This window comes from Pseudonaja textilis, chromosome 8, assembly GCF_049901715.1.
Source record: "Pseudonaja textilis isolate UNSWEBS1 chromosome 8, rPseTex1.2, whole genome shotgun sequence".
Classification (NCBI taxonomy): domain Eukaryota; kingdom Metazoa; phylum Chordata; class Lepidosauria; order Squamata; family Elapidae; genus Pseudonaja; species Pseudonaja textilis.
In genome coordinates this window covers 25,730,128-25,757,683 of record NC_141997.1, presented here as the reverse complement: position 1 = coordinate 25,757,683, position 27,556 = coordinate 25,730,128, and the positions used below count along the sequence as shown (strand labels likewise).

The following is a 27,556-nucleotide window of genomic DNA, read 5'->3' as shown; positions in this document are numbered from 1 at the left end:
AAAGAAGGAAGAAAAGAAAGAGAAAAGGGAAAGAAAGAAAAAAGGGACAAAGAAAGAGGGGCGGATGGAAGGAAGGGACAGAAAGAAAAAGAAATAAGGAGGGAGGGAGGAGAAGGATAATGAGATATCTATTCTCGTCCAATCACCTGCTCCAGCAGTGTTAGAAGGGTGTGTGTGTTTGTGTGTGTGTGTTCTCCTTGTAATTTACCAGTACATTTTGGTTTTGCCTTCTTCAGAATTGGCACTGTAATACATTGGGGAAAAGTAATTTTTAGGGTGGAGATCTGGTCCAGTGGATCCTGTTTAAAGCCTCAACAAAATGTGAGAGCTTCCTGATAGTCTTTATCATGTTTTGTCCATAAAACCTTTAATAGAAGCCAAAGATGTTTCAATGTGCTGGCAAAAATGTTTCAATATGGAAAACGGCTTCAGTCTAAACTAGGCCTCATTTCAATCAGATGCATCAGCGCTCTCTCTCTCTCTCCCCTCTCTCTCTCTCTCCCTCCCTCCCTCCCTCCCTGCTCTACTTTCACAATGTGCCTGCGGCGCTGGCGCTTCAAACATGGATGGATGGATAGAGAGAGAGAGAGACACAGACAGGCAGAGAGACAGATAGGTAGGTAGGTAGATAGATTGGTAGGTAGATAGGCAGGCAGGCAGACCTTTTGGAGGAATGTATGGATAGGTAGGTAGGTAAGTAGATTGGTAGATAAGTAGGTAGGTAGATCTATATTGGTAGGTAGGTAGGTAGGAAGACAGGTAGGCAGGCAGACAGACATTTTGGATGGATGGATGGATAGATAGATACATACATACATGCATACATACGTACATCTATATTGGTAGATAGATAGGTAGGTAGGTAGACAGAAAGGCAAGCAGACAGAGACAGGCAGACCTTTTGGATGGAGGGATGGACGGACGGACGGACAGACAAAAAGAAAGAATGTGACAGAGGTGGCACTTTGAAAAAGTAGAGCAAAGCCAGAGTGGGAATTGAAGTCCACACAAGTTTCCAAGGTTGAGAAACACGGGCTGAATATATCAACCCAGCCATTCTGGTTTAGAGTTTAGCATGCTGTTTGATTCCGGCTTAGTCAATGAATAAACCATGGCTAAGATCTTCCTGCTCCTTAATGCAGCTGCCCCTCTGCCCCTTCTGCAGTCCCCTGCAGCTGCCCCTCTGCCCCTTCTCCAGCCCCCTGCAGCTGCCCCTCTGCCCCTTTTCTAGCTCCCTTTGGCATCCAATTTTGCAATGCCAGACTCCCCAGGGCAGCGATACAGCCAACCTCACGCTCAGAGACTTCCAACTTCAGTGAAGCGTTCCGCCCATCTTTATGCTCCGCCCGGGAGGAGGAAGGCATGCAGAAGCAGACCAGACCAGAAGAGGCGGAGGGAACGATCACTTGGAAACTAAGCAAGCAAGCAAGTGCAGGGCTCAGTTGGAAGAACCGGGCTGCAGAAGGAGGCTAGGTTCTAGGTCCGGGACGCCCATGTAGAGCCGAACCAAACCGAGCCACACACCTTGGAGAGCCGCAGCTGCACCCACCTGCATCCTGTGTGCAAGCCCGGCTGGCTGGAGAGGCGGAGGCTGGGCGGGTGCTGTGCACTCCCTTGTTCTCTGGGGAAGGGGCCCTAATGCTGGACCACCCATCCCTTCCACTGTGCGCCTTGGGAGGGTTTTGCTTTGGGGCCTTTTGGTGCGCCTCCGCCACTTCCACTGGAGAGGGCATCCTGCAAGCTAAGGTGCCCTCTTTCCACCACCTACCACCTCCCCCCCAGGCTTGGCAAGGCTCACCGCGTGCGGGTTCCATATTCGAGGCACTGGCTACGGAGCTATCAAACAGTCAATTGGCTGCGTGGCCGGCAGTCAGTGAGCCTGCGGGGCTGGCACCTCGAACACCCCCCTGCCATGTCTTAGTGCCCCCCTTGCTTCTTACCACCCCTAAGGCATCCCACCGCCCCCCAGGGAACCACAGGTCCCACCACCCACTTTGGGAACCACAGGTCTACATGATACATTTAAGCACTGCTTTGTGTATACAAATCCCATTAGTTTCAGTAGCATGTGCTTTTCTGTACAATGAAGTGAGGCTGAAAGTTCAGCTGACTTAAATGAGGGATGGATAGGCTGTACATTAGGATCAGCCAAATGTATTTTTCCAATCTAGTACAGATAGTCCTTGACTTATGAATGAAATGGAGTCTTCTCATTCCGTTGGTAACCTGAGGATTCATGGGAGTGAATCTCATACCTTGAACGGGATCACTCCTTCCTTTGCCCACACATTCGCTAATCAAATGCCTGGCTTGTTAAGTGCACATGGGATATTTCAGGGTGGGGAAGGCCTTGGGGAGCCTAGTGATGGAACAGGCAGCTGCCTAAGACCACCAAAGGTCTTCCCGACCCACTGAAACACCTCATGTTCCCCACAATTGCTAGCTCTAGCAAGCAGTCTCCTGCCTCTCTGCTGTGGGCGCCCCCCCCATGCAGTTCCATTTGGGCCTTCGCAGGCCTCTTCTGGCATGTTGCCAGCTGAAATTGAGCTTCTGACAGGCGGATCCACCCCACGGACGTTCCCCAGCCTGTTGCAGGCTGAAATGGAGCTTTCAGAGGGCCAGAAGCGCCATTTCGGCCTGCAACATTCAGGATGAATGTTGCAGAATCTCTGCGATTATTCATAAGGGCATGGTGCTTCAAGCTTCGTAGTTTCGGGAGTTGTTCGCAAACGCTAGGGGATGCTTATTGCATAACTTCGAACGTTGGCTGAGGGAACACTTATAACCCAGGGTTTATTTGTACCTGATGTGTTAAATGATTGAACATTTTTTAGTTGGCTTAGGTTTTGACTGAATGGTGGGATTTATAGTGTGATTGATCTGGAAACTGCTGAATTGGGGTATTCTGATTTAGATTAATAAAAATATATCATGAATTCCTCTGGACTATTGTTTCCCCTTGCCATTCCCAAATTTTGTTCTGTATCCATTTGAAAATCACATAGGGAAACAGCATTCCTTTTAGATATAATCTGAGAAATTATACGGGTATATTTCGATGTAGCTATTATAAAATCCAGTTCTCTCCAGATATTAACACATTTCAGGATTCTCAGCCAATATACCAACACATCTGGAGGGAGTGCACTATAAAGGAAGATTGTCCTAAAAGAAGCAATATTATGATTGTATTGCATATTTGGATATGCAGTCAGTTTCTTCTGCAGTCCTTTGAATTGTGAAAGGGCAATTGCATTGCAGATTAATTTGGGTATTTTAAAAGGAGAGAAATTGAGTTTAAAGAACTAGTTTATAGAGAAACCAACTTCTGTTCACTTTTTAAACTGGCGGCTTAAGGTAATGTTCATCTTAACTTTCAAATCCAGTGGAGTTCAGGATTACCTCTGTACAATACTTTTTGCTTCCAGCCATAAACTTTACAAAGGCAGCAGGGATAACCTTTGGTTAGTTTATGAGAATTATAAAAAGTTGGGAAGTGGTGGTTTTTTATTTTGATACTTTTGAATTCCCTTGAATTGATAGAGATTGTCTCCCATCCTGTATCTTCCCTGGTACATTTAGGACACTTTGGGTTGCAATGTATATTCATGAAGGACATCCAATTTACAAATTTGAGGAATAAGTAAATTGAAATATACCTTTACCTATGTAAATATATTTTCTAAAAATAAATGTAACATTATGTATAAAGAACCTTAACATATATATATGTGTGTGTGTGTCAATTTTTTCAGATATTGGTTTAGGGAGTGATTCTGTGTGTGCAAGGCCATCATCTCACCGGATAAAGTCTTTTGACTCCTTGGGATCCCAGTCTTTACACAGTAGGACTTCAAAACTTTTTCAAGGCCAGTATAGAAGTCTGGTAAGCATTAACACATTTTAATAGCTTTTTATTTTCCTTAATCATAGCTGCAAAGTGAAAAGCTTGTCTCAGATTCAGAGCTAATAGTTTGTTTAAGGTGTCCAAGATTTTTACATCGTTTTGCTTTTCTTGGGTTTTTTTTGAGACACGACAAGAAGCAATAATTCTTTCAGATGCTATTGCATTGCGATAGATTACACTCAAGAGTCCAGTATATTAATTTATGCTGATGTATTTTGAAATAAATGAGCTTCAGTGTATGTAACTATTGGAATATAGCCAGGAAGTCCTAGAACGTCTTTACTATAGGCCATGACAATTTTAATTAAACATTGTTCATTATGAGCTACTGTTCACAAGCCTTAATCTGGATACGTAATGTGTTTAAAAAGTTTTAAATATACTAGTTTACCACTGGAATATGGGTTAGTTATGTTTCAATTTCAGCTAAAAATGAAGTTACTACAGTACAGATCAACATCAGTTCTGTACCCTAATGTGTACACATAAACTGTTTGATATACACGAACCAACCAGAAACAATTCTAATGCAGTTAATGTTATCAAAGCAGTAACTGATTAGGATTATATACAGTTGAAAGATTGATTACCGTATTTATCGGCGTATAACACGCACAGGCGTATAACACGCATTCCCTTTAAGAGGGAAATTTCAGGAAAAAAATATGCGGCGGGCGCAGCGCTGACATCACGTCACGATGCTGCGCCGCCGCTAGGCACTATTGGGAACGGGATCCCTTAAAGAGGATTCCGCTCCCTGGACATCGGCGTATAACACGCATACATCATTTGCCCCCTATTTTCAGGGGGAAAAAGTGCGTGTTATACGCCGATAAATACGGTATATATTTTAAATTACAGAACTAGGTATGCATGTATGTTGAAGAAGCAGATATGGTAGCTTTACATTATAATTCATTGTTAAATTTTTATCTGAATATTTTGTTCTTTTGAAAAGTACCTAAAACATTATTATGGTCTCTTCATTTCTAGGATATGACAGATAACAGCAACCACCAACTAGTGGTAAGAGCTAAATTTAATTTTCAACAGACAAATGAAGATGAACTTTCTTTTACAAAAGGAGATATTATTCATGTTACAAGAGTAGAAGAAGGAGGCTGGTGGGAAGGAACTCACAATGGCAAAACAGGATGGTTTCCCAGCAATTATGTACGAGAAGTAAAATCCAGTGGTAAGTTTCAAAAGTCTGCCTTTCTCAGTAATTTTAAATAAATTTGGTAGCTATCCAATAAATAAACTTTAATTACTTTATTTATTTGAATTATTAGCTGCCCGATTCCAATGGAGAAATGAGTTAATATAATAATGCAAATACATTACAATATTCAATGGGTATTGGGATATTGGGAAGAACCTGATATGAATGAAGGCCAACACCAGCTAAAGAATTGGCTGCTGTGATTTCACAAAGTTGTATAAATAATAATAATAATAACATCTGCCTATCCCAGGTCTTTGGGAAGAACTTTATAGGTGGATAAAAATGCCAGATCCATAGTATATAACTTTAAGTTATGCAATTTCAGTGAATAGAATAGAAATAGAAATAGAAATAGAAATAGAATAGAATAGAATAGAATAGAATAGAATAGAATAGAATAGAATTCTTTATTGGTCAAATGTGATTGAACACACAAGGAATTTGTCTTTGGTGCATATGCTCTCAGTGTATATAAAAGAAAAATAAAATACATTAATCAAGAATCATAAGATACAACATTTAGTGATAGTCATAGATTACTAATAAGCAATCAAATACTCAGAAACAAATAAAACAATATAACTTGTAAAGATACAAGCAACATGGTTATAGTCATAAGTGGGAAGAGATAGGTACTAAGAAGGATGAGAAGAATAATACAGTCTTAGTAAGTAATTTGACAGTGTTGTGGGAATTAGTTGTTTTACAGAGTGATGGCATTCAGAGAAAAATTATCCTTGTGTCTAATTGTTCTGGTGTGCAGTACCCTAGCGTCGTTTGGAGGGTAAAATTTGAAACAATTTATATACAGGATGTGAGGGGTCTATAGACATTTTCACAGCCTTCTTTTTGACTCATGCAGGATACAGGTCCTCAGTAGAAGGTAGGTTGGTAGAATTGTTTTTTTCTGCAGTTCTAATTATCTGTTGAAGTCTGTGCCTGTCTTGTATGGTTACAGAGCCAAAGCAGACAGTTATAGAGGTTATAGAGTCGCATATGACAGATATATAACTTAAAGCAAATTTATATAACTTAAAGTAAATCAGTCTAAATATTGTCTTCAGTGCATTGTTTGAGTATCAGGTTTTAAGATATGAAAATATATTTTATTGTTGAAATAATCTTTGTTTCAGAAAAACCTGTCTCTCCCAAATCAGGAAGCTTGAAAAGTCCTCCAAAAGGGTTTGATACAACTGCTATTAGCAAAAGCTATTACAATGTGGTGAGTGACTTTATGTGAATCTTATTTAACAGTTGGTTTTTGTTTAGGTTTGTACATTGAAATCAGTGTATTTTTCCAAAGGATATAGATCTGCAGGACCTATAAATAATTAAAACAAGAAAGTCAGTGATACCTTAAAAATTCAGTCATGCCTACCTTGTGACCAGCCAAGATCCAGGAATTTCATCTCTCATCTGTTTTTAAAATCCAGAAGACTTGGCATCCATTTCCATCTTCTGTTTGTGTATTCTACAGGTCATGTGTTTAAGGACCAACGTCAACAATTAATGTTATAAGCCACCCAGGGTCACATATCTGTGAGTTGAGTGGTTATATAAGTTTACATAGTAAAAAAATGTATAATAAATTATGAAGGCTGATGCTGAATAATATTTTGCATGGTTATGTCCACAGTTAGCCCTTATTTCCCTATGGTCTCATGCAGCAGATAAGTTTGATGTCTGTGCAGTAACCTTGTCTGGAGTCTTTATAGGGAAGAGGTTGGAAATCTACCTGCTTCACTTCAAAAAAAAACATTGCATTCAGATAAGTTCTCATTTGAGTGGTGAATCTGCTGGCTTGTGTAAACTTCATTTGTTCCTCATTCTGAAGTTAATCACATGCCTATTCTTTTTAGTTTGTTTTTCTCAGCCTTCTGCTTGTGTTTTCCATTTTCCATTTTTATTGCTTATTACTTTTATTGTTACTTTCATTTTTGGTTAATAGACCTGGAAGCTTCAATCTTCCCCTGGGAGTATGTGACTCCCTCTGATTCCTGCCTTTTTGGCCAAATACTTATTGAACTGACTCCCTGCTGTTTCCTTTCAAGCCTTCCATCAATCTTCTGTGAATGAGACCTTAAAGTTGCAGTTACTGTTGAATTTGCAGATGTCCATACTAACTACTTCCTGCATTACATCATTCCCCAACTTTTTCCTATTAGTTGCAGAGCCCAACATTCACATACTATACAGTCTTTTCTGTCTCTGAATACTGTCTTTGTTGAACACTGCTGAGGGTAGGATACAACTATGGATAACTGTTGATATATATCTAACTCTGCATTTAAATTATCTTAAAAACCCAGCATTGCTAAATTGGCACTATAAGACATAGGCAGAATTGTACAACTGTTCTGCTTCTTGAATATTCCTCATCATCGCAAAGCTGTTATATATCATCATTACTGTGTCAATATCATTGGCGTCAAGTATTTTGCTTTAGTAGAATTTTTTTTTTTTACTGGAGGGGAGTTGTGCTCCAAGGGGCTGTCTCCATGCCACCTTTTTTATGTTTGATGTTATTAATTAATTATTAAATGAGCTTACCTTTACAGTTCTATCTATAGTTAACTTGCTGGCTCAAAAGATTTTAGAAATTCCCTGAGAACTAGTGGCAAGTGTAATAGATACACTGGAATATTATACTAATTCTAATTTTTCATTTCAGTTTTAGTCTTGATCTATGTACTAGATGGGTTGGTTGATAATCATGAATACATCTGATTTAACACAGTTTTCCATTTTCTTAGCACAATTTTTTTCTGCTAGTTGAAGATCCAGATGGTTCACTAAGAATTGTCTATAACTCTTGTTTGCATTTTCAGTTTTATTTCAGAAAGTGGCAATGATAGTAAATTTTTTCCCACCTATTCCAAAATTGGAAAAATTTGTAAGGATGAAGTGTTTTTATTTCATCATCCAACCTCCAACTGTATAATCATAAAATGGAAAAAAAAAGTTGAACAAGATGCTGGCAAGCGTAAAGGGAGAAAAACAGATATGTATTTAATAGTTTAGTCACTGTGTCTTTTTCATTTGTGATTGTTAGGTTATAATACCTGTACCACATTTTTGATAGGAAAAAAAAACATTTTTCTTCAACATCTGTTGGAGCAGAGAAAATCTCACAACAGCTTTTAGAGTGAGACTGTGTGATTGACAAAATAACAAATTAAGGCTTTTGCCATATGACAGATTGTGCATTAAAATATATAACAGGTGTGTTTTTTATTCAGGAGATCTACTTAGCTGATATTTTCCAGAAAACTAAAGTTCATTCAGACATTTTCTTTGATGTCTCTAATAGAGCTAAAACAGTGGGTGCAGTGGCCAGTGTCTGAGGAATTAAGACCGTAATTGATTGATGGTTTGAGTATACAGTAATTATTTTTCTAGCTTTTTCTGAAACTGGTATAATATCTAGGCTTGGTTAATATTAAATAGTCTCATTATAGAACTGTAAAGTTAAATTTCACATTGGATTATTTCAGAATGTGAAATATATGTGTAAGGATTATTATGGATCTTTGATTTACATCATTCTGTATTTCTCATAAGTCAGATTTAAAAAAAAGATTGTTCTGATGGATGGAGCAGTATGCATAGAAGTGGATAAATCATGCACCTTTGTTTTCAGTAATAGTTCCTAAATATGTAACATAACAGATTTTATCATTAGGGAATATATTTTATACTTCATGTTTTTGTGAAATAAATCTGGGTTTTGGAATATCTAACAGTAGGAGATGCCTTTAAGAAATTCAGTTTTAAAGCAATGCTGTACAAGAGCTTTTGCTTTAGGGAGAGTAGCTGGGCTTTGTGTGAATGAACTTTTGATGTACTTTATTTTTTTCTGGATCGCTCACATGGGATTCTCTGGGTGCTTCATTTATATTCCACATTGTAAAATGTTACCATGTCTGTGAGAGCAATCCACATTAAGTAACCTCATTTCATGAATTGGTGATGAAGTTTTCAGAATCAGGTTTGGAATATAATGGGGTCTTGTAGCAGTCTGAATCTGCAGAAAACAGGAAAGAGGAGAAAGGTGATTATTAAAGTAGAAACGTGATGGGGACATCAGAAATTATTAAGTTCAGCCAAGTAAAATGTGCTGTACTAATGTATTTGCAGTTTTACTGCTGCAATTATAGTGCTCAGTATTCTCTGCATTGGTGATAAATATAGCATCTGTGTAAAGGAGAGTGTAAAAAGTAAACATGTAATTACTTTTTGAAGAAAACGTTTGTATGATCCCTAAAATTAAAATAGACATTTTAAGCAGTTTTTTATGAATGTGGGAGATGTAAGATGATTTAAAGAATTGAGCCCTTGAGAATTGAGAAAGATGCACTTTGCTTTGATTAAATTGTTATTGTCTGTCAATTCATCTTCAGCATTAAGTTATTTTTTTATATAATCTTTGTTCAAATTAGAGAGGATACCTGTATTTATTTTAAGTTCAAAAATTATTTATTAACCCCTAAAAAGATAGTTGAATGAAAAACATATTTACATTAAACACATTTTTATGATTATTGTCTAAGTAGCAATTTGATCTGTGCAATTAGAACACACAACAGTGTGTATTAGTAGCATTTACTTATCTTTGTAGTACTTAAAAACCTGACTGGATGAGTTGCTTGGTGAATCCTTGTTTTAGACTCCCCTTCCCATGATTTAAGTCAATTATGACTTAATTTATTTTTGGATTAGAAAACGGTTTGCTGATTTTCTGTTGTTTAGCCTAACTTCCTTTCAGTAATTTGCTGATTGTATGCTATTGTGTTTTACTTTCCTAAATTTAAATGGTCTAAACTTTCTTGATTTTTCTAGTTTTTCAAATCCTTTTTGTACTGTAGTTTGAAACTGCTGTTTTCATAGTTTAAGGTTCTTTGTAACATCTGTCATTCGTAGTGCTTAGTACAGAATGGAGACATTTTAATCTTTGGGGCAGGAGTCAAGTTACCAACAAAAGAATGAACTCAGAAATAGTCTCCCTTCCTCCTCTGCTTTTCAAGTGAATAGGCCTATTCAAGGCCCCCAAACTGATCTCAGCAGCACTAATGAAAGAACCTACAAATTCCCAGTTTTAAACAGTGTACTCTGTCCCTTGTTTCATCAGATTTTCATTCAGGCATGAATAACTGTTTTATATACCAAGCAGGCTATAAGTTGGCTGCATTGTATAATATCTGAAGATTGTAAGACTCCTGGGAGACAGATCCAGTTTGATTGATTTTATCAAAATGTTAGTTATTGGATTGTTTATTTGTATTTCTTTAAATTGTGAAATACTGTATATTATTAAGATGCAATAATAAAATTTTGCTATAATTCTAATGAAGATGTAAAACAGCATAGCAGTAGATTTGGAATTGTATTTGTATTGCTGCTGAATCAGATTACATATTATTAAAATTGTATCCTAGAAGTCACAAATTCAATTTTTAATTGACTTTAATATAAATAGGTTATAGTAATATTCTAAACCAGAGAAAAAGCTGCAGAATATATACTAGTCACTAAATTTCCTTTTTGCACACTAATTAGAAAACTTTAGCTATCATTGACTTAAGTAACTAATATGTATTTAAATGCAAGTTTTTTTCCTTATACAGAAACAATAGATCCATCTACTGTATATGATTTGTAAATGAGTTCTCTAGGGTTTAGATTTTCCAGGCCTATCTGAAGTTAAGCTTTTTGCTTATAATAAAATCATGTTTTTCTTTTGAGTTCTCTAGTTTTTATCTCTTTTCTGGGGTCATTGCATACTCTTGAGAATTTTCATTTTTCACATTTTCTGAAGAATAAAACATTTTCAAAGAATTTTCATGTCTAACACTTCTTGTTTTTTTCTTCATAATTGTAACATTTTGATTTAAAGTTTTATGTGTTGTAGGTGCTACAGAATATTCTGGAAACAGAAAATGAATATGCTAAGGAATTACAGACAATGCTTTCTAGCTATCTACGACCCTTACAAACTAGTGAAAAGTAAGTGCATTTGGTCATTGAAAATGTTTGAGTTAGATGGGAGATCCAGAGCCAGTGTCAGGTATGGTGGTTAAACTTACAACCACAATTGAAATCAAATTTCCACCACTAAGCAGTGCAGTCATAAGGCAAGACATGTGACCGGACTGATTTATGATAGCAATTGCAGCACTCCCCATTACAATCATTAACTAAGAAGTTTAAGTGAGTGTCCACCCCAATCCAAATGGGATTGCAGGATTGGTCCTTCATGGCCCAGAGCCAGGTAAGGGACTGCCTCCAACTCCCTCCACCCACTTATCTTTCCATCCCATAACTGTCATTTGGCTACCCTGTACACTGCCAAGTAGTGCGGTAAGCAGCCCCAGTACTTGTTCAGAAGGCTTTCCTAGGATTGCACAGTTTTCTAAAGGAAACACAGCTTTCTGAAGGCTCTGGGAGTCATATGTAGAAAACATTTACCAGAGAAGCTAGGTCATACTACCAGTTGGCACCTATTTGCTAGAACCGGTTGTTAACATTCTAAGCAGTTCGAAGAACTGGTTGTTAGAAGAAATTACTGGTCTAATCCTGTAAGGAAGGCAGGAAGGAAACATTCTGGTGTTGCTTACAGAAACTGCCTCTCCGTTAACCCTTATTACATTCTTGGTAGGACTAGACTTCCTGTCTCAGGAACGTCTCTGGAATTTTTCCCCCTCCTTTGCTGGTACTTTGCTTGTGTGGAGTGACCATTCAAAGTTACAATGGCACTGAAAAAAGCGACTTATGGCCATTTTCCCCACTTACGACTTGCTGCATCCCCACAGTCATGAGAGGCCAGGCGAGGAGATGCGTGCCTCAATGTGAGTGATATTGAATTGGCCACACCCAGCCAATAACATGACCACCAAGCCATGTCCACCCAGTCACATGACCACCAAGCCACGCCCACCACCTAAGCCATGCCACAGAACCGGTTGTTAAAAAATTTGAATCCCACCCCTGGTCATAAGTCATTTTTTTCCGCAATGATGTCACTTTGAGCTTTGCTGAACAAATGTTTGTAAGCTGAGGACTAACTGTATTTGTATTTGAGATTGTCAGGAAACTAGCCTGGGAAACCCTAAACATATTCTGGAAGAAGTAATGGCAAATAATGTCCACTTTGCTGCCAAGAAAATTTCACAGACATGTTTGGAAGCTGAGTTTGGCTCAAAAAAAAAAAAGATTTTATTTAATAACCTTTTTAGTAGCAAATGTGTTTTTTCAACAGTCTGTACCAATAGTTTTATAGTGAATGAGAGCAGTTCATTAGAAAAGTGCCAGACAGAAGGGTACATAGAAACCTAAGTTGCCATTCTTAAAATAATTGATTACCTATCATTAATTTTTTTTTAGATGGCATTGCCCTATACAGTATATTGAATTAGTTTATTCATGCAGAGTCAGTTGTCTTGGCTCCTTGTGTCTTGACTCTATTCAAGTCTGCTCTGGATACTAACTGCTTTCTAGTTTCTTCAGATATTGCACATCTTCAACTGCAGTTCTATTACACGGCTTACATGTTCACATTTGGATTATTTTATGGTGGAAGAGAGCAGCCAATTTCCTAAATGAAAGGAGGAAGTTTCTTAGATAGAATATATGGTCGGTGCAAATTGTTCTATTGTATTATGTTGTGCAAAAAATGTAGAAGGAATGGCAGAAGCTGGGGCAGAGTGAAAAAGGGATTAGCCTAGAATCCCTGTGTAGCCACAAATGAACTAAGTCCACCTTGAGTGCCCTTAACCTTTATCTAACTCTAACCTTTATCTAACTCTAACTCTAACTCTGATGTTTGTTGAGAAGATTCCTATGCATAAGCTTCTAGCATTAAATCAATTTAATTGAACCAATAATGTGTCTTAGTCTTGGGTCTGGCAAAAAGGCAGGCGGGAACTCTCTGACGCCAAGGCTAATCTGAATCTTTTTTTTAGAAGTGTTTTGTTTTAATATTCTTATTTCCTTGGTTACAGATTACATTCTGCAGATACTTCATATTTAATGGGAAACCTAGAAGAAATTAGTTCTTTTCAACAAATGCTTGTACAATCTTTAGAAGAATGCACTAAGTAAGTAGTGGGGGGATTGTTTTTTATTTTTTTATGTGGGCTATTTATTGTTTGTAAGCCGCCCAGAGTCACTAAGAGGGAGTGGCCTTTAAAATCTTCTAAATAAAAAAATAAAATAAAATTTAAAAATCTTTATGTTAACCAGTCAAAAATGAAACTTCTCCGCTCTGAGATAGACTAAGTCAGAAAAAAGATTCAATAAAAACTTCTACCAAATGAAGTAAGACAAGGTAATTTTAAGCTTCTTCCTCTCTTCCTTTTCCTTTTTGAGGTTAAGTTGTATTTGTCTAAAGGCTGATAAATACTTCCTGTGAAGCCATTTCTGTTATATATAAAACTTTTTGGCTCCTTATTATGAAATTTAGCACTAATTCCCTTGAAAATATATAATCCCATTTCAGAAGCACATTCTATTTTTTTTTTGTTTAATCTTACTTAGTTATTTCATTGTTTTCTTTCAAAAAGCATGGGTTTTTTTCCACACATGCTCACCACAGACCAAAAATGTTTCCTTCTGTTGACAACCTTGCCAACGTTTGGTTGGGTATATATTTTGTTGTGAGATATTTCTTCTTCTTTTACTAAAATTGTGTACCAATTGTACTGTTATTCCACTGCAACTATTTCCATATGAATAGTTGCATGGAATAATAATATATATCCCAAATGTGCTTCTTCATGATATAATCTAAAAAATGAAAACTCCAGACCTGGTTTATCAAGGAGTGTTATTAAGTATGACTGTTTTTGTAAACTTAAACAGTCTTTACTGAAAACATTTTTTAAAATACAACACACACACACAAACACACCCCCCAGCATTTCAAGAGTACCATTTCAGAAAGTCGCTGTACATTAGTTTCACAATTATTTGTGCAGGTGTATTGGTGGCCAGATAGCTAGTGAGCCAGGTTCACATTTTGCTTTATTTTATTATTTTATTTTATTTATTATTTTACTATTTAAAACATACAGTATATTGTAGCAACCAACTCTTCATTTTTTATTTATATGCCTTTAAATAATTTGGGATTGAGATGCTTTTGGCATTGTAAATAAATTACTACGATGGCTCTGGTGACGATTTTCAGCATATGGCAAGAACTGTGGAGTACTCATAGGCCTTTATAGTGCTGACTTTTTCACTCTGAAAAGTTCTCTTCCTTGAAATCTGCAAACCATCTATTACTTTTTTGCCAGAAGCTAATGGAGACCCAGCTTCACTAAAAGTGGCTTTATCCCCCCACCCCTTTTTTCATATTTTTTAAATTGTCGGCTTGAATTGAATTGAATTATTATTATACCAAATAGTAATTAGTGTAAAACATATTAATGTTTACTCTATTTTAATTGTTGATTGAAAATAATATTTTATAAAGGGAATGAAGATATGTTAAATAATAATTTGTAGTACTGTTTCCTGCTACTTTGTTTCCTTTACTATTTTTCCATCCAAATAAGAATGTCCATATGAACTTTGATATCAGTGTCATCTGTGTCCTAATAAATTTGAAGGCATTGGGTCTTAGATAATTTTAAAAAGGTACATTGATGTTGTTTTATTTCAGATTACCTGAAGCCCAGCAGAGGGTTGGGGGTTGCTTCCTAAATCTCATGCCACAAATGAAAAACTTATACCTTATGTATTGTGCCAATCACCCATCAGCAGTAACTGTTCTTACAGAACACAGGTATGTGCACCTAGAAATGATACAAATAAGGAGGAGTTTATACATTTACGTTTTGCTTCTTTTTCTCTGTTTCAGAAATAATGTTGGCAACAAATATAAGCCTATTGCCTTGGTATTTTCATTTGATTGTGGTGGAAATGCATTTTAAAAGTTTGAGTCATAAATAACAATGTTTTTGTGTTGGACTTGAAAATAAATATAGTTTCTTTAAAATGTATAGCTTGATGTTGTCTTCAATAAAAGTTTGCTAATTTCAAATTGAAGAGTCCTGCTGGATTTCATCAAAGAGCTCTCTAGTCCATAATCATAAAAATGAATAGTGTTGGTATTAAACTTTAAAATCTTGACTGGTTTGGGACTGAGTTATTTAGTATATTTTTTGCACCAATATAAATTAGGTCATCCAAATCCTTTGAAAGAGGTGCTTCATAAGGCAGAATACATGCAAAGCACCTCTCTTTGACTAGTTAAAACAGCTACATCCTTCTCATGCAATTGCTTCAAAGGTTTTTCTTGATTATTTCTCTATATAGGCATCAGCACAACCAAGGCTGTTTAATGGTTCAGCAAAAATGCTTTGTATATGTTCCTGTAGATTATATTTCTCCCCAAACGATTTGGATAGCTATAATGTAACCTAAAAGAAGCTTTGCTTATGGATTGATTCATCATGTGATAATTCGGCAAGTGGATATGAGATAGTGGTCTCTTTTCTATTTTTAAAACTAAGCATTAAAAGTTTTTTCCGTTGTGTTTTAAAAGCTTAGGTCAGCAGTTTTGTTGTTTTAGGATAATTTATGAAACATTTTAGTTATGATCTACAAGAGAGATTTCTTTTTGGATACAATAGGCATTTTTAGAGGCCTAGTTTGTTAACTAGGTGGAAAAAGGCCTTCTCCAATGTTAGATTTTTTTTTTCATTTAGAGTTTTTTTAAGCTCACATTTTCTCTATTTTTAGCTTTTTAAATTATCATCTTCTGCCTGTGTCTTTTATCATCTTCTGCCTATGTCTTTTAAAACATTTAAAGTAACATATTGATGGTTTTTATGGATGGTAGAGTTCTAATAGATACATGATAGAAAATCTGTTTTTAGATGTTATAGTAGAATGGCTGGTCGAAGTAATATATTTATTTGAGTTTGGACATATCTTTGCATTTAATATTATTACTTTAATTTTTTAATATTATATTTTTTATGTTCTCTTGGAAAAATACTGTAGTTTGAGAGACAATTTATAAATAATTAAAACAAAGAAATGACTATGAGGAACATTGCGGTTCAGAGGCTGAATGCCACAGAATACCAAATATTTCGAAGGGAATGGTAGGATTATTTCCTTAAAGCCTTTTTGTGCACTTTTTGGAAGAATCTGGTTTGCTACAATCAGAGGCTGCATGGGAGCTTGTGGGACCTTTGATCTGATCCAGTGCAACTGTTTTTATTCTTCTTGCTGTTATGTATTTTTTAAAAAGCCTTTTCAAGTTACTGCATGAAGAGATTGCCCAAGCAGCATGCTATTATTGCAAGTGGGGCTAAGATTTTATATTTGATAACAGTTGATCATTGGAAAAAGTTCTGGTATTATGTACACCAAGGTAGTTTTGAAGTTTGTGGGAAAAATATCAAAAGTGTGTGTTAAAGAGTGCTTTTAATGTGATTGTGTTGTGAATTTAATTGTTAGTAGCAAGTAATTGAACTTGCTTTGACAGCTATTAAATGAAGTATATTTCATGCTCAGTTTAGAATTTTGTCTGGTGGCCATTCTAGAATAATACTAGGACATTGCCTTTTCTGATAACTAAAATTGTAATAATTGATAAAGCACAATGCAATGCAAATAGGTTTGGCTGGGAAGGATTTCTGTCCAGATTTTTCTAATAAAACACTTCCCTGCAGCCATCCTAGCATGACACCTGGATTATTTTTCATTTCATGAATTCTGTTTATATTACAAGGGCTGTCATCAAGCCAGCCAGCTTAATTATCTGAGATGAATTGGTTGCCTATGAAAGTACTGTTAATAGAATACATTCTGAAGAAAATATATACTTTGCACATGTCTTAATGTATATTTTCAAGCATATGCAATGATTTTATTGTAATATGTTTCCTGGGGAAACTATTGAAATCTAGAATACAAACAAAATAGCATTATTTTAATTGTTGTTATGGCTGTTAGGAGTTAAATATTATTTGATGACATATAATTGATCAAAAATTAATACAATTAAGAATAGGATGTAAAACATACAATACTTCAGATGTATTGCTTAAAAGTAACAAACCTATCTGAGATAGACACCATTGCTATTTTCTTAAACTATAGTTGCATAAACTTATATAATATAGCTGGAGCTTCATTAGACATGACTATTGCATTAACCTCATTGCTTTTATATCAAATTTCAAAAAGGGAAGCTTGGAAAATCACACTTAGGAGAGATTAATTGGCATGTGGGATTTCGATAAGCATCTGAGGCAGACAATCTATTGTCCCTCCCTCATGTGGTTTCCCAAGGGCTGCTAACATAGGGGTGATGTCATACTTGAAGCAACAGCCTCAGAATAAGGCATTCAGTGTTGAAGCGCAGTCAGGAGCTCAGATCATTTAGTGAGTCAAAGATTTGCTGGAGGGTCTTGAGCATGCATTGTCTATGTGACATCTTTAGACCTTTCAGCTCTGAGAGTTCATGTTCTATGTATTATAGTCAGGAACTGGAAGTGTAAGTTATGACTTTGAGTGTTTTGCACTTGTTTATAATTATCTATATTTATTCTTGTTCTAGTGTTTACGGACTGATTTCTGATGAAAGTACTTGGAGATTTAAAACATTATTCTTAATTTGTAGTGGTTTTATACCTTAAAATAACAATTGATTAGATGTAATTTGGAGGACAATTTTAACTTGTGCTTTAATTCATTGATTTCTTAAGATCTTTTTAAAATTACAGTTCTGTATTCATGCATTCATAAATAAGTCTCAGTGATATTAGAGGGTTAATAAATAGTTCTAAGACTGTAGAACTTAACATTGGGAAATGATTAGGGCTATCTAGATAGCAAAGATCTGCACCAGGTCAGTAACTCTATATTAGTTAATAGTCATACTTGGCTTATTTGTTCTGTGTAGCCAACCTGCTTTGAGTAAATATTACTATGTAGTAACTAAATTTTTTGTGTCGCATTTAGTTGTTTGTGGAAATTGGTTTTATCTTATTTTTCTGTTTTAGTCCAATACACTATGAATTTGCTGTTTAATGTTTCTCACATAAAGAGTCTTTATTAAAATAGCTATGATTTTGAAAAATATACAGATTAATTTTGTGAACAGAATCATCATTTTCTAATGTGATGAAATATCTATATTCCAAGATTCATATTTAATCCCAAAATAAAGTTCTTTCGCAAGAAAAACAAATTGAAATAGTTAGTGAGTATGTACAGTAAATCAAAATTGTGCTTTAAGTATTTAATATTTTATGTAGATATAAAATCACAGTTCTATGCATAATAAAACTTTTTGTTAAAACAGTATCATATAAACCTTTCAGAATATATTAGCGATTTTTGTTAGTGGTGTAGATCATATATGTATATAAAAGATATATAAAATATATTTTCATAAAACATGGCTTCAATTTCATTAGCTGAAGAATCAAAATAGTCACTGCCAAAGAGGAAACTTTCTTGGTCATGAAAATATTAGTGAATAAGGCCTGCATCTTCTCTACTTTATCTCTTTTCTTCATGGAAATGTTGACAGCTTTTTTAAAAAGCACTTTCTTTTTAATTTTCTTTCAAAGTGATATTAAGAAAGATCAATGAGGCTTTGGAAGAAATCAAAACATAATCCAGGTAGACCTTAAAATTCTATTTGTCCCTCTTGTAAAGCAAAAAAACAACAACACGGCACTTGATAGTTCTCATAGGTTGTCTTTTTATAATAAAACGAGTAGTGATAGTATCAAATCTCTGTCTTAATATTTGGTTATTTCCCCTGCGGAGAGAAGAGTTTTGAAAACATTCAGGGATTATAAGAAAAAGTAATAATAGATTTTTTGCATTGTTGTTTTTAAAAGGTGATCAGTCCTGGGATGTTAAAATAGAGGTTCACAGAAGATGGAAAGCAGGCAGGGTTCAGGATTTTCCAGTTCTTGACCCTCTACTTTCATAGATAGTTTTGTCCCCTCCCCGTCCCATTTTCCACAGATTGCATAAAAAAGATTTGAAAGAGATTTAAAGCACTAGTATTGTGGGTGGCCTGGTTTTGCTCTAAATAAATGAAGGCTGAGTCATAACTATTGATTTTAGGTGGAAATAGTCTGACGGTATGCTCTGATTCTGTTGACTTGACATTTGGAACAAGCCACAACACGCTGCAATATTGTGCAGATCTACATATAGAAGATACTGTACTGGAATATTTTTGAAAATTTCTTAACAGGTATGGCTGGCTGCAATTCCACATTTAAACTTCAAATGTTTATTTGTTTTACTTTTTGTATATACAGTGAAGAATTAGGAGAATTCATGGAGCTAAAAGGAGCCAACAGTCCTGGGATTCTTGTACTGACCACAGGCCTGAGCAAACCTTTTATGCGTTTAGATAAATATCCCACATTACTCAAAGAGCTTGAAAGACACATGGAGGTACAGTATATCCTCACAGCATTTACATTCTAGTTTAATAGTGATTTGACAAACATCTTAAAATAGCATTTCAAAGATGATTGGTAGCAAAGTACATTACTTTGTTCTTATGCCTCTGAGATCATAGAAATAATTGTTCAGGAATGCTAGATTATATGTTTAAGGTTTAAGGTTGACTCCAGATAATGGAGATGCGAATGCTCCGATGGTCGGTAGGCCTCACCCTACTCGATCGCGTCAGGAACGAAGAAGTCCGTAGACGGTTCAACGTCGTGCCCATCCCCACGGTCATGAGGCAGTCCCGGCTACGATGGTTCGGCCACGTGAGCCGCGCCAAGGAAGAATCCATCATCAAATCTGTAATGAAGGTGACTGTCGGAGGAGCGAGACCGCGTGGTAGACCTAAACAACGCTGGATGGACACGATCAAGGCCGATCTAGAGATCGCGAAGGCAGACCCGACACACGTGGCAGACAGAGAGGTGTGGAAGCAGTACTCAAGGACATTAGCGGACCTCGCCCGAGCGCGAGACAAACGCTGAAGAAAAAGAAGAAGAAGAAGAAGAAGAAGGTTGACTGTATTTTCTAAGACAAATTAAGACATTCTTATTCTAAACTAATGGTCGCTTCAATTGACTTGTGAAATCTATAACACAAGAATAAAGCCAGTTTATTTTGCATCTATGATTCAGTACTATGAAATTGCACTGTAGAAATATGCAGTATAAATGCCACCGGGGATATGGTAATAATGCTGTTTCTGATTTTTTTCCTTTTCCTAAATTTTGTGGCTTTCTTTCATGCTTTTGCAAGATTAGGAAGAAATGGTTGAACATGTTTGATCATTGAATGTCAATCATCTTAAGAGAGCATTGTGAAGCATATATTATTCATCTATTCCCATGCTGAAGTTTATTCTTCGGTGTGCCATTGCAGTTTTATTATACAATACATAGTCAGTTAATAGCTAGATATTAGTTACTATTACTTGAAGGCCAAATCTTCAGTCTTAAACATAGAATTAAGAGGTTTAGTTTAATATTGTTGAATGTGTATGTAATCTTAATTTTAAACGTAAATATTCAGTTTGAGAATTTTGGCACATTATGCCATTAATTGTATTTTTAATTATTTCATACAGTATACAATTCGTACATCATTATCTCTTGAAAAATTGACGGTGCCCAAGTTTTATTTTCTGTTCTAAGAAGACTAGACTAAATTGTATTTATATACCCTGTTTCCTTTAAAATAAGACCAACCAGAAAATAAGTATGATTTTTCAGGATGTTTTAATATAAGCCCTATCCCAAAAACAAGCTTCAGTTAAGATTGTCAGCATTTAGTACCATATTTCCCCCCCCTCCAAAATAAGACCTAACTGGAAAATAACCCCTAATGCATCTTTTGGAGCAAAAATTAATACAATACTGGTGTTATTTTTGGGGAAACGCAGGTAGGAAAAGATAAATATTCATAAAATTGATTCCTATTAAGAAAAAAAATTCTTGCAACATTATTTTTTTCTTACAGATAATCAGAGTTGGAAGGGATCTTGTAGGTCATCTACTCCAACCCCCTGCCCAAGCGGGAGACCCTACACCATTTCTGACAAATGGCATTCCAAATCTTGATCTTATTTAGAGATTAGTTGCTTAAATCAGTTAAGAGGAAAATTTCTTAAGTGTTTAATCCAGTATTAACAGAAATGGCATTAATTGCAAAGCAAGTTGTAAAGCCATTTCCCTTTGAATTTTCTTTTAGGATTATCATCCTGACCGACCAGACATTCAGAAATCCATGACAGCTTTCAAAAATCTTTCTGTAAGTAACTTGTAGAACTCAAGAAACAGAGCAGTAGCTTTTGAAGACTATTTTCTTGGAGTGTAGCAAAGATAAAAGTTAACAAAGCATATGCATGGAGAAATAAAACACAGACATTTCCAGTACAGATAGTCCTAGACTTATGGCCACAATTGGGACCAGACTTTTGGTTGTTAACCTAGATGGTTACTAAGTGAGTCACACCCAATTTTACAGTCATTTATTACTACAGTTGTTAAACAAATCACTGTAGTTGTTAAGTGAATCACATGGTTGTTAAACATATCGAGCTTCACCCTTTGACTTTGCTTGTTGGAAACCAGCTGGGAAGATGGCAAATAGCAATTATATGACTCTGGGTAGATGCAATGCCAGTTGCTAAGCAATTGAAATTTGATCACATGATCACGGACATGCTGAAACATTTGTAAGCAACAGAACTGGTGGTAAGTCACTTTTTTCAGTGTCACTATAACTTTGATCTCTAAACGAATGGTTGTAAGTCAAGGACTATCTGTAATAATTTTGATTTGAGCACAATGACAGTATTAGAAATATGGCAGTGCTTGATGAATTCTACTTCTATATTTTAACATAGTTTTAACAAACTTTTGAAAAGAGGTTTCCATATTTTTAACAGTCTTTGTCAGAACTTTTATGTCTTCATCCTCCCTTTTGTGTTGTACAATACACAAACTTACATTGTCGGAAATTATTTACCCTCAAACTCAGATTCAAGCTTCCCTTATTAATTTCTTTGATCAAAGCTTTTTTGGCAAGGTTTAGAACTCTGTAAAAATGGGAATAGAAAGAGTTGCTCCCCCAGAGGCTTTCAGACTGGGGAGACATCCAAAGATAGTACAGTTCTCGAATTACTGTTTGAAGTTACAACAGCACTGAAAACTGATTTACACTGTTTTTCACACCTCTGACTATTGTTGTATCTCCATGGTCATATGAACAAAATTCGGACGCTTGGAAATTGACTCATATTTTATGATGGTTGGAGTGTTCCAGGGTCCTTTGATAACCTTTTGTGGTCTTCTGACAAGTAAAATTGATGGGGAAGCCAGATCCACTTTACAACTGTGTTACTCACTTAACAACTGGCTCACTTAGCCACAGAAATTTTGATCTCAATTATGGTCATAAGTCAAGGACTACCTGTACTAAAACAACTATTCATAGCTACTCCAGTTATATGAAGTGGTGATATTTTATTCTGGTCCTATAGGCACAGTGCCAAGAAGTACGGAAAAGAAAAGAACTTGAACTCCAGATATTAACTGAAGCCATCCGGTGCTGGGAAGGAGAAGACATTAAAACATTAGGAAATGTAATTTACATGTCACAAGTTGTGATTCAGTGTGCTGGAAGTGAGGTATGGCAAATTTTGCTTATACTACCCTGTTTCTCCAACAACACGGCCTCCCCCAATAGGAAATCCCAGTATGTTTTATAGGCATGAAATGAAATTAAGCCCCTCCCCCCAAATTAAGGCCTATATTAAAACATGCGAAATGGGGGGGAAAGGTGGGGGGGGCTTGCCGTTAGGAAATACTTTTGTTGCACACCCGGATATGGTGCTGCCTGCGTTGACCCTGATACAAAGTACCCCACCAACGCTGAGGTCAACATCCAAGCTGTCGTTGCCCGCCCGCCCAAAGATGCAAGGGGTGGGGAATTAAGTCACCCCTGAAAAGATGGCCTAGCCATTTTTTCGGGGCTCAAAAAAAAAAAAAAGACCTGGCCTTATTATATGAGAAACACGGTAGTACCAGAATTGTTTTTACTGTTTTTAATTGTTCTGAGCCATTCAGAATCATTTGGCAAGAGGATGGCCTTAAAAATACAGTAAGTCTAGAAAGAAGGGCCAATACAACAATTTGCCCCTTCAAAATAGTTACTTTTAGCCTTTTTGAGTGTCTTCTTTAAAAAGGTCTCTTCTTTGTTTTATTTATGCCAGTAAAATGATATTTTGAATTTCACATTTACTAGAGGAATGAAGTCTTTTAGAAATAAACGTTTTATCATAATAATAATAGAAGTCATTTTCTTTTATTAAAAAATCAGTATTTCTCTGAGAGTTTTGCCTTTTCTTTCAAATAAGATTACATTCTCTATAGGAAGTTTGTCCTAAAAATCTCTTAGCCTTGTTTGTTCTAAAGATGTCTAATGTGTTGCTGTTTAATAATGATGATTTGAGAAATATTGTGATTGCCAGCTCATTTGTTTATCTGCATTTTATTTAACCTTGCCATTTAATCTGATTTTCATATGTTACTGGTTTTTCTTTTTTTCTAATAAGGAAAAAAATGAAAGATACCTTCTTCTTTTTCCTAACATTTTGCTGATGTTGTCTGCCAGCCCAAGGATGAGTGGCTTTATCTACCAGGTAATAGAAGCTTCAGTATATTTTAGTCTTTGGGATGGGATGAGTTAAGATATTTATTGTCACTTTTGTCTGTGAACACTCTGGCACCCATTAAAAAATGAAATTCTAATGCCTGCTCTCACATACATACATACACACACATATACATACATACATACACACACATATACATACCATATACATGCGTGTTTGTATGTATGTATGTATGAAATATATACAGCTATATAATCACAGTTCATTCTGAATACATAGCAGGAAAAAGAGTTGATACTATATAGTACAAAGCTATTACAGAATCTAGTTGTTGTGCTTCAGATACCACGAAGCCTTTTCTCAGAAGATAACAAAAAAACAACAACAACCCACTAGGTCATGGAGAGTATGTGTAGCATCCCTGACAATATTGTGAACCGTGGTCAAGCAGCACTTATATGCAGTGTCCTGGGTAGAAGGAAATGAACTTCCAATAATCTTTTCTGCCATCCTCACCATTCTCTACCTAGTGTTCGTGTCCAAAACAGTAGTACTTCCAAACCACACAGTAATACAATATGACAGGAGGCTTTCAATCGTCCCTCTATAGAAAGGACAGGGGAAGGAAGATGTATTCTTCTCATATGATGCAGAAAATGCAGGCACTGCTATTTCCACTTCACCAATGTCTCACTGTTGAGCAACCAAACTAACCTGCTCATCAGCTGCACACTTAAAAAAATGGCATTACTAACCACCTCCATAGTTGAATTGTTAATACACAGAGGTGTTTGGCTGTGCCTGCCTTTACTGAAATCAGCAATAAAAACTACATTTAAAACCAGGCAGTTTGTTATTACAGCAGTTCATCAAGCCCTCCGCCTCCTCCCAGTAATCAGCCTCATTATCATCCTGAATAAGGCTCACTATTGTTGAATCATCCAGATACTTCCCAGTATGGTTTCTAGCAAACCTCTCACAACAGTCATGGGTCAGCAGGGTGAGCAACAGCAGCCGTGAGGACAACTTGTGCTCAAGAACAAGGTGTTAGAAATATTAGCCCCAGCTCACACATACTTTTTCAACCAGAGGTGAGAATACATTGGATGTTGCTTATTCTAACATCAGGAATGCAGTCAAAATTATTCCATGCCTCACCTTGGCTCTTCTGACCGTCTTTCTGTACTGCTTATCCCAACATATAAGCCTCTGTTACTTAGAGAGAAACCAACCAGCTCCTGTAATGCAAGATCAACTGAGAAAGTTGTGTTCCAAATGCTACTGTACCTCTGTTAGGCCATTAATGATTTGAGAACTGCAGCTTAAAATAGGATGGGATGATGGTGGATGAGGTGAAATCGGCCAAGGTAATGATGATTTTCAATAGGCTACCAGTTGTGTCCATTAATTGGTAGTCAGGACACTATTCATTTTCTCCTCTCCATATACCTTAATTCTTCTTTGATTTTTTTTTTCAGAACAGATTTCAACCATGTGTGGGACAGTTCATGGGAATGAGGAGGGTGGAATGGGAAGAGGAAGGGACACTTAAACTGCATGTGAAGTTTATTCTTGTGACTAGAGTTTTACCTCAATGGACATAACTCAGATATAATTATATATGGACCTAAACTATTACTTCAAACTGTAGAACCATTTGTATCATTTAACTAAGATCTTGCTATGCAAAAGCTTTTTAGATAAATAAATATATCATTAAACATCATGTCTAGGCATCTAGAACTTTCTTCAGTATCAAAATGTATGTCTTAACTTCAGTTATGATAAAATTTCCTCTGTATTTTTTATTATTCAGTAATATTTCATGAATTAATTGAAATAATAATGGTGCATTTGCTTTTAGGGAAAGCTTCCATTAACAGGGATGACCATCACAAAACTAGAAGATAGTGAAAATCACAGAAATGCATTTGAAATATCAGGTAATGTTCTAGTTATTCTGGGCTTTTTTGTGAATATATAGCAAACAATGTTACCAGAATTGTCATCTGTTCATTTTCTAAACTACTGTTCTCCATCTTGGTTTTCTTCAATCCATAATCTCCAGAAAACATGTCCACTGGTCTAACAGGCTGGTGTATGTGGGTATTAAAACTCTTTTTTCAGGCAGAAGAAAGGCTATTCTAAACCTGTTGGAAGTCTGCTAAGTCAGCAGCAATATAGTATAAGCTCTCTAGTTTTGTATTATCCCACTTAAAATTTATTTAGTTTAAATGTATGTATGTATATTTTCTCTTTAAATAGGGTTCATTACAACTAAAAAGTATCCTAGAAAAAAGTGTAAACTAATCTAAAACTAATCAAAGCATATTATCAACAGCTAGAATAAACTCCATTAATTTGTAGGTTTAGAGAAAGCTACGTTATAAAAACACTGAAGAAATAAGGGCATTGCAGGAAATAATCTTCTTTCAAATCTTTAATGGTCTAACAAAGGTACTAGCAATTTGGAACGTAACTTTCTTAGCTGATCTTGCATTATAGGAGTAAGTACCATTTGAGATTTTTAGGATTTTAGAAGAAAAATCTTTGGCCTGTATTTGGAAATGTACTGGCAACCAATAAGTTTTCGTAGATTACTAAATTAGCAACTATTTTTTAAGTTTACTGATGAATATAAGAAATGCCCATCATCTTAAAGGTCAAGTAGTTGTCAATAAGGTAACCCCTTGCAAAGATGTTCCAGGCATGAATTTGCAACCTTCTGACAAATCTTAAAGCCAGGTATTACACATATTCAGAGATCTTGGAAGCAGGAACACAAATTTGGTATTAATAGTTATCATGAATTCTTGTACTATAATGTGGTGAAGATCACCTAATGTATTGCATAGGTATAGAAGAATTAAGATATATGGGTATTTTCTATACCTTATATTACAATTCAGGTTTATATGATTTTTAAAATTTAGTTATTTCTTTTACTTTTTTGTTCAGCATTTTCTATTTGTTTCTAGGCAATATGATAGAGCGGATATTGGTATCTTGTAATAATCAACAAGATTTGCATGAGTGGGTAGATCATCTTCAGAAACAAACCAAAGTAACAACTGTTGGAACTCCTGCAATTAAACCACATTCTGTTCCTTCTCATACGGTAAGAGGATATCTGCCTTTAGTCCGTTACTTATAAATTAAAGAGGCCCAATCCATTATGAAGGAGCTACTGAAGAAAACATTTATATTATAACTATAGCTTGACACAAGCTGATAGTTAAATTGCAGTGATAAAATTACTGAGCATTTAGCAATAGAATTTTAAATTGAATAAATAATTGGTGAAATGACTGTGATTTATTTATGTAAGAAAGGATTGTGTCAATTATAGCCGAATCTCTTGCTACTTTGCTGATATCTTCAGACAAAAGTCATCCAGGCTGAGAAAAAATATGCAGAGTTATTTTCCTTATTGACTTTACCCTTTTGTGGACCTAGTAATACTCATATGGAAAGTAGCTATATCATTTGCTTGATCTACAAAGTTCCAGTAATATATACTGACAAATGTATTTTTATTATTAAATTAACTCATTGTTAACATTTGTATGCAACAGAGTTGAAGGAAACATAAATTCCAATACATATAGCATTGCATGTTCTTGCTGCATTTTTAACAGTAATAACTAGTTGAGCAGGACAGAATGATAGCTTAGTGGTTAAGATGCTGGACTTGTCAGATGGAAAGACGGCAGCCCAGATTCAAGATCTGAGTGCCACATGATGGGGAGAGCTCCTTCTTGTGCTAGCTCCTGCCAACCTAACAGTTCAAAAG

At 35.8% G+C, this 27,556-nt stretch overlaps 1 protein-coding gene across 11 annotated transcripts in view; it reads left to right on the top strand.

The window, feature by feature from the left end:
* ARHGEF7 (Rho guanine nucleotide exchange factor 7) overlaps positions 1–27,556 on the top strand; it is a 93,950-nt gene that overhangs the window by 33,060 nt on the left and 33,334 nt on the right. For 10 of the 11 annotated variants that reach the window (XR_015744579.1, XM_026708321.2, XM_026708323.2 and 7 more), the window contains 12 exons: positions 3,756–3,886; positions 4,901–5,102; positions 6,266–6,354; positions 11,041–11,135; positions 13,130–13,225; positions 14,794–14,916; positions 19,433–19,571; positions 21,336–21,395; positions 22,630–22,776; positions 23,704–23,790; positions 25,628–25,706; positions 26,742–26,881. Coding sequence is in view for 10 of the 11 variants with exons in the window: in XM_026708321.2 (XP_026564106.1) it covers positions 3,756–3,886; positions 4,901–5,102; positions 6,266–6,354; positions 11,041–11,135; positions 13,130–13,225; positions 14,794–14,916; positions 19,433–19,571; positions 21,336–21,395; positions 22,630–22,776; positions 23,704–23,790; positions 25,628–25,706; positions 26,742–26,881 (1,388 nt within the window). In the remaining variant the exon portion in view is untranslated. Of the gene's footprint in view, positions 1–3,755; positions 3,887–4,900; positions 5,103–6,265; positions 6,355–7,990; positions 9,196–11,040; positions 11,136–13,129; positions 13,226–14,793; positions 14,917–19,432; positions 19,572–21,335; positions 21,396–22,629; positions 22,777–23,703; positions 23,791–25,627; positions 25,707–26,741; positions 26,882–27,556 lie in introns of those variants that run through there. The other variant, XM_087938566.1, reaches the window with a different exon arrangement.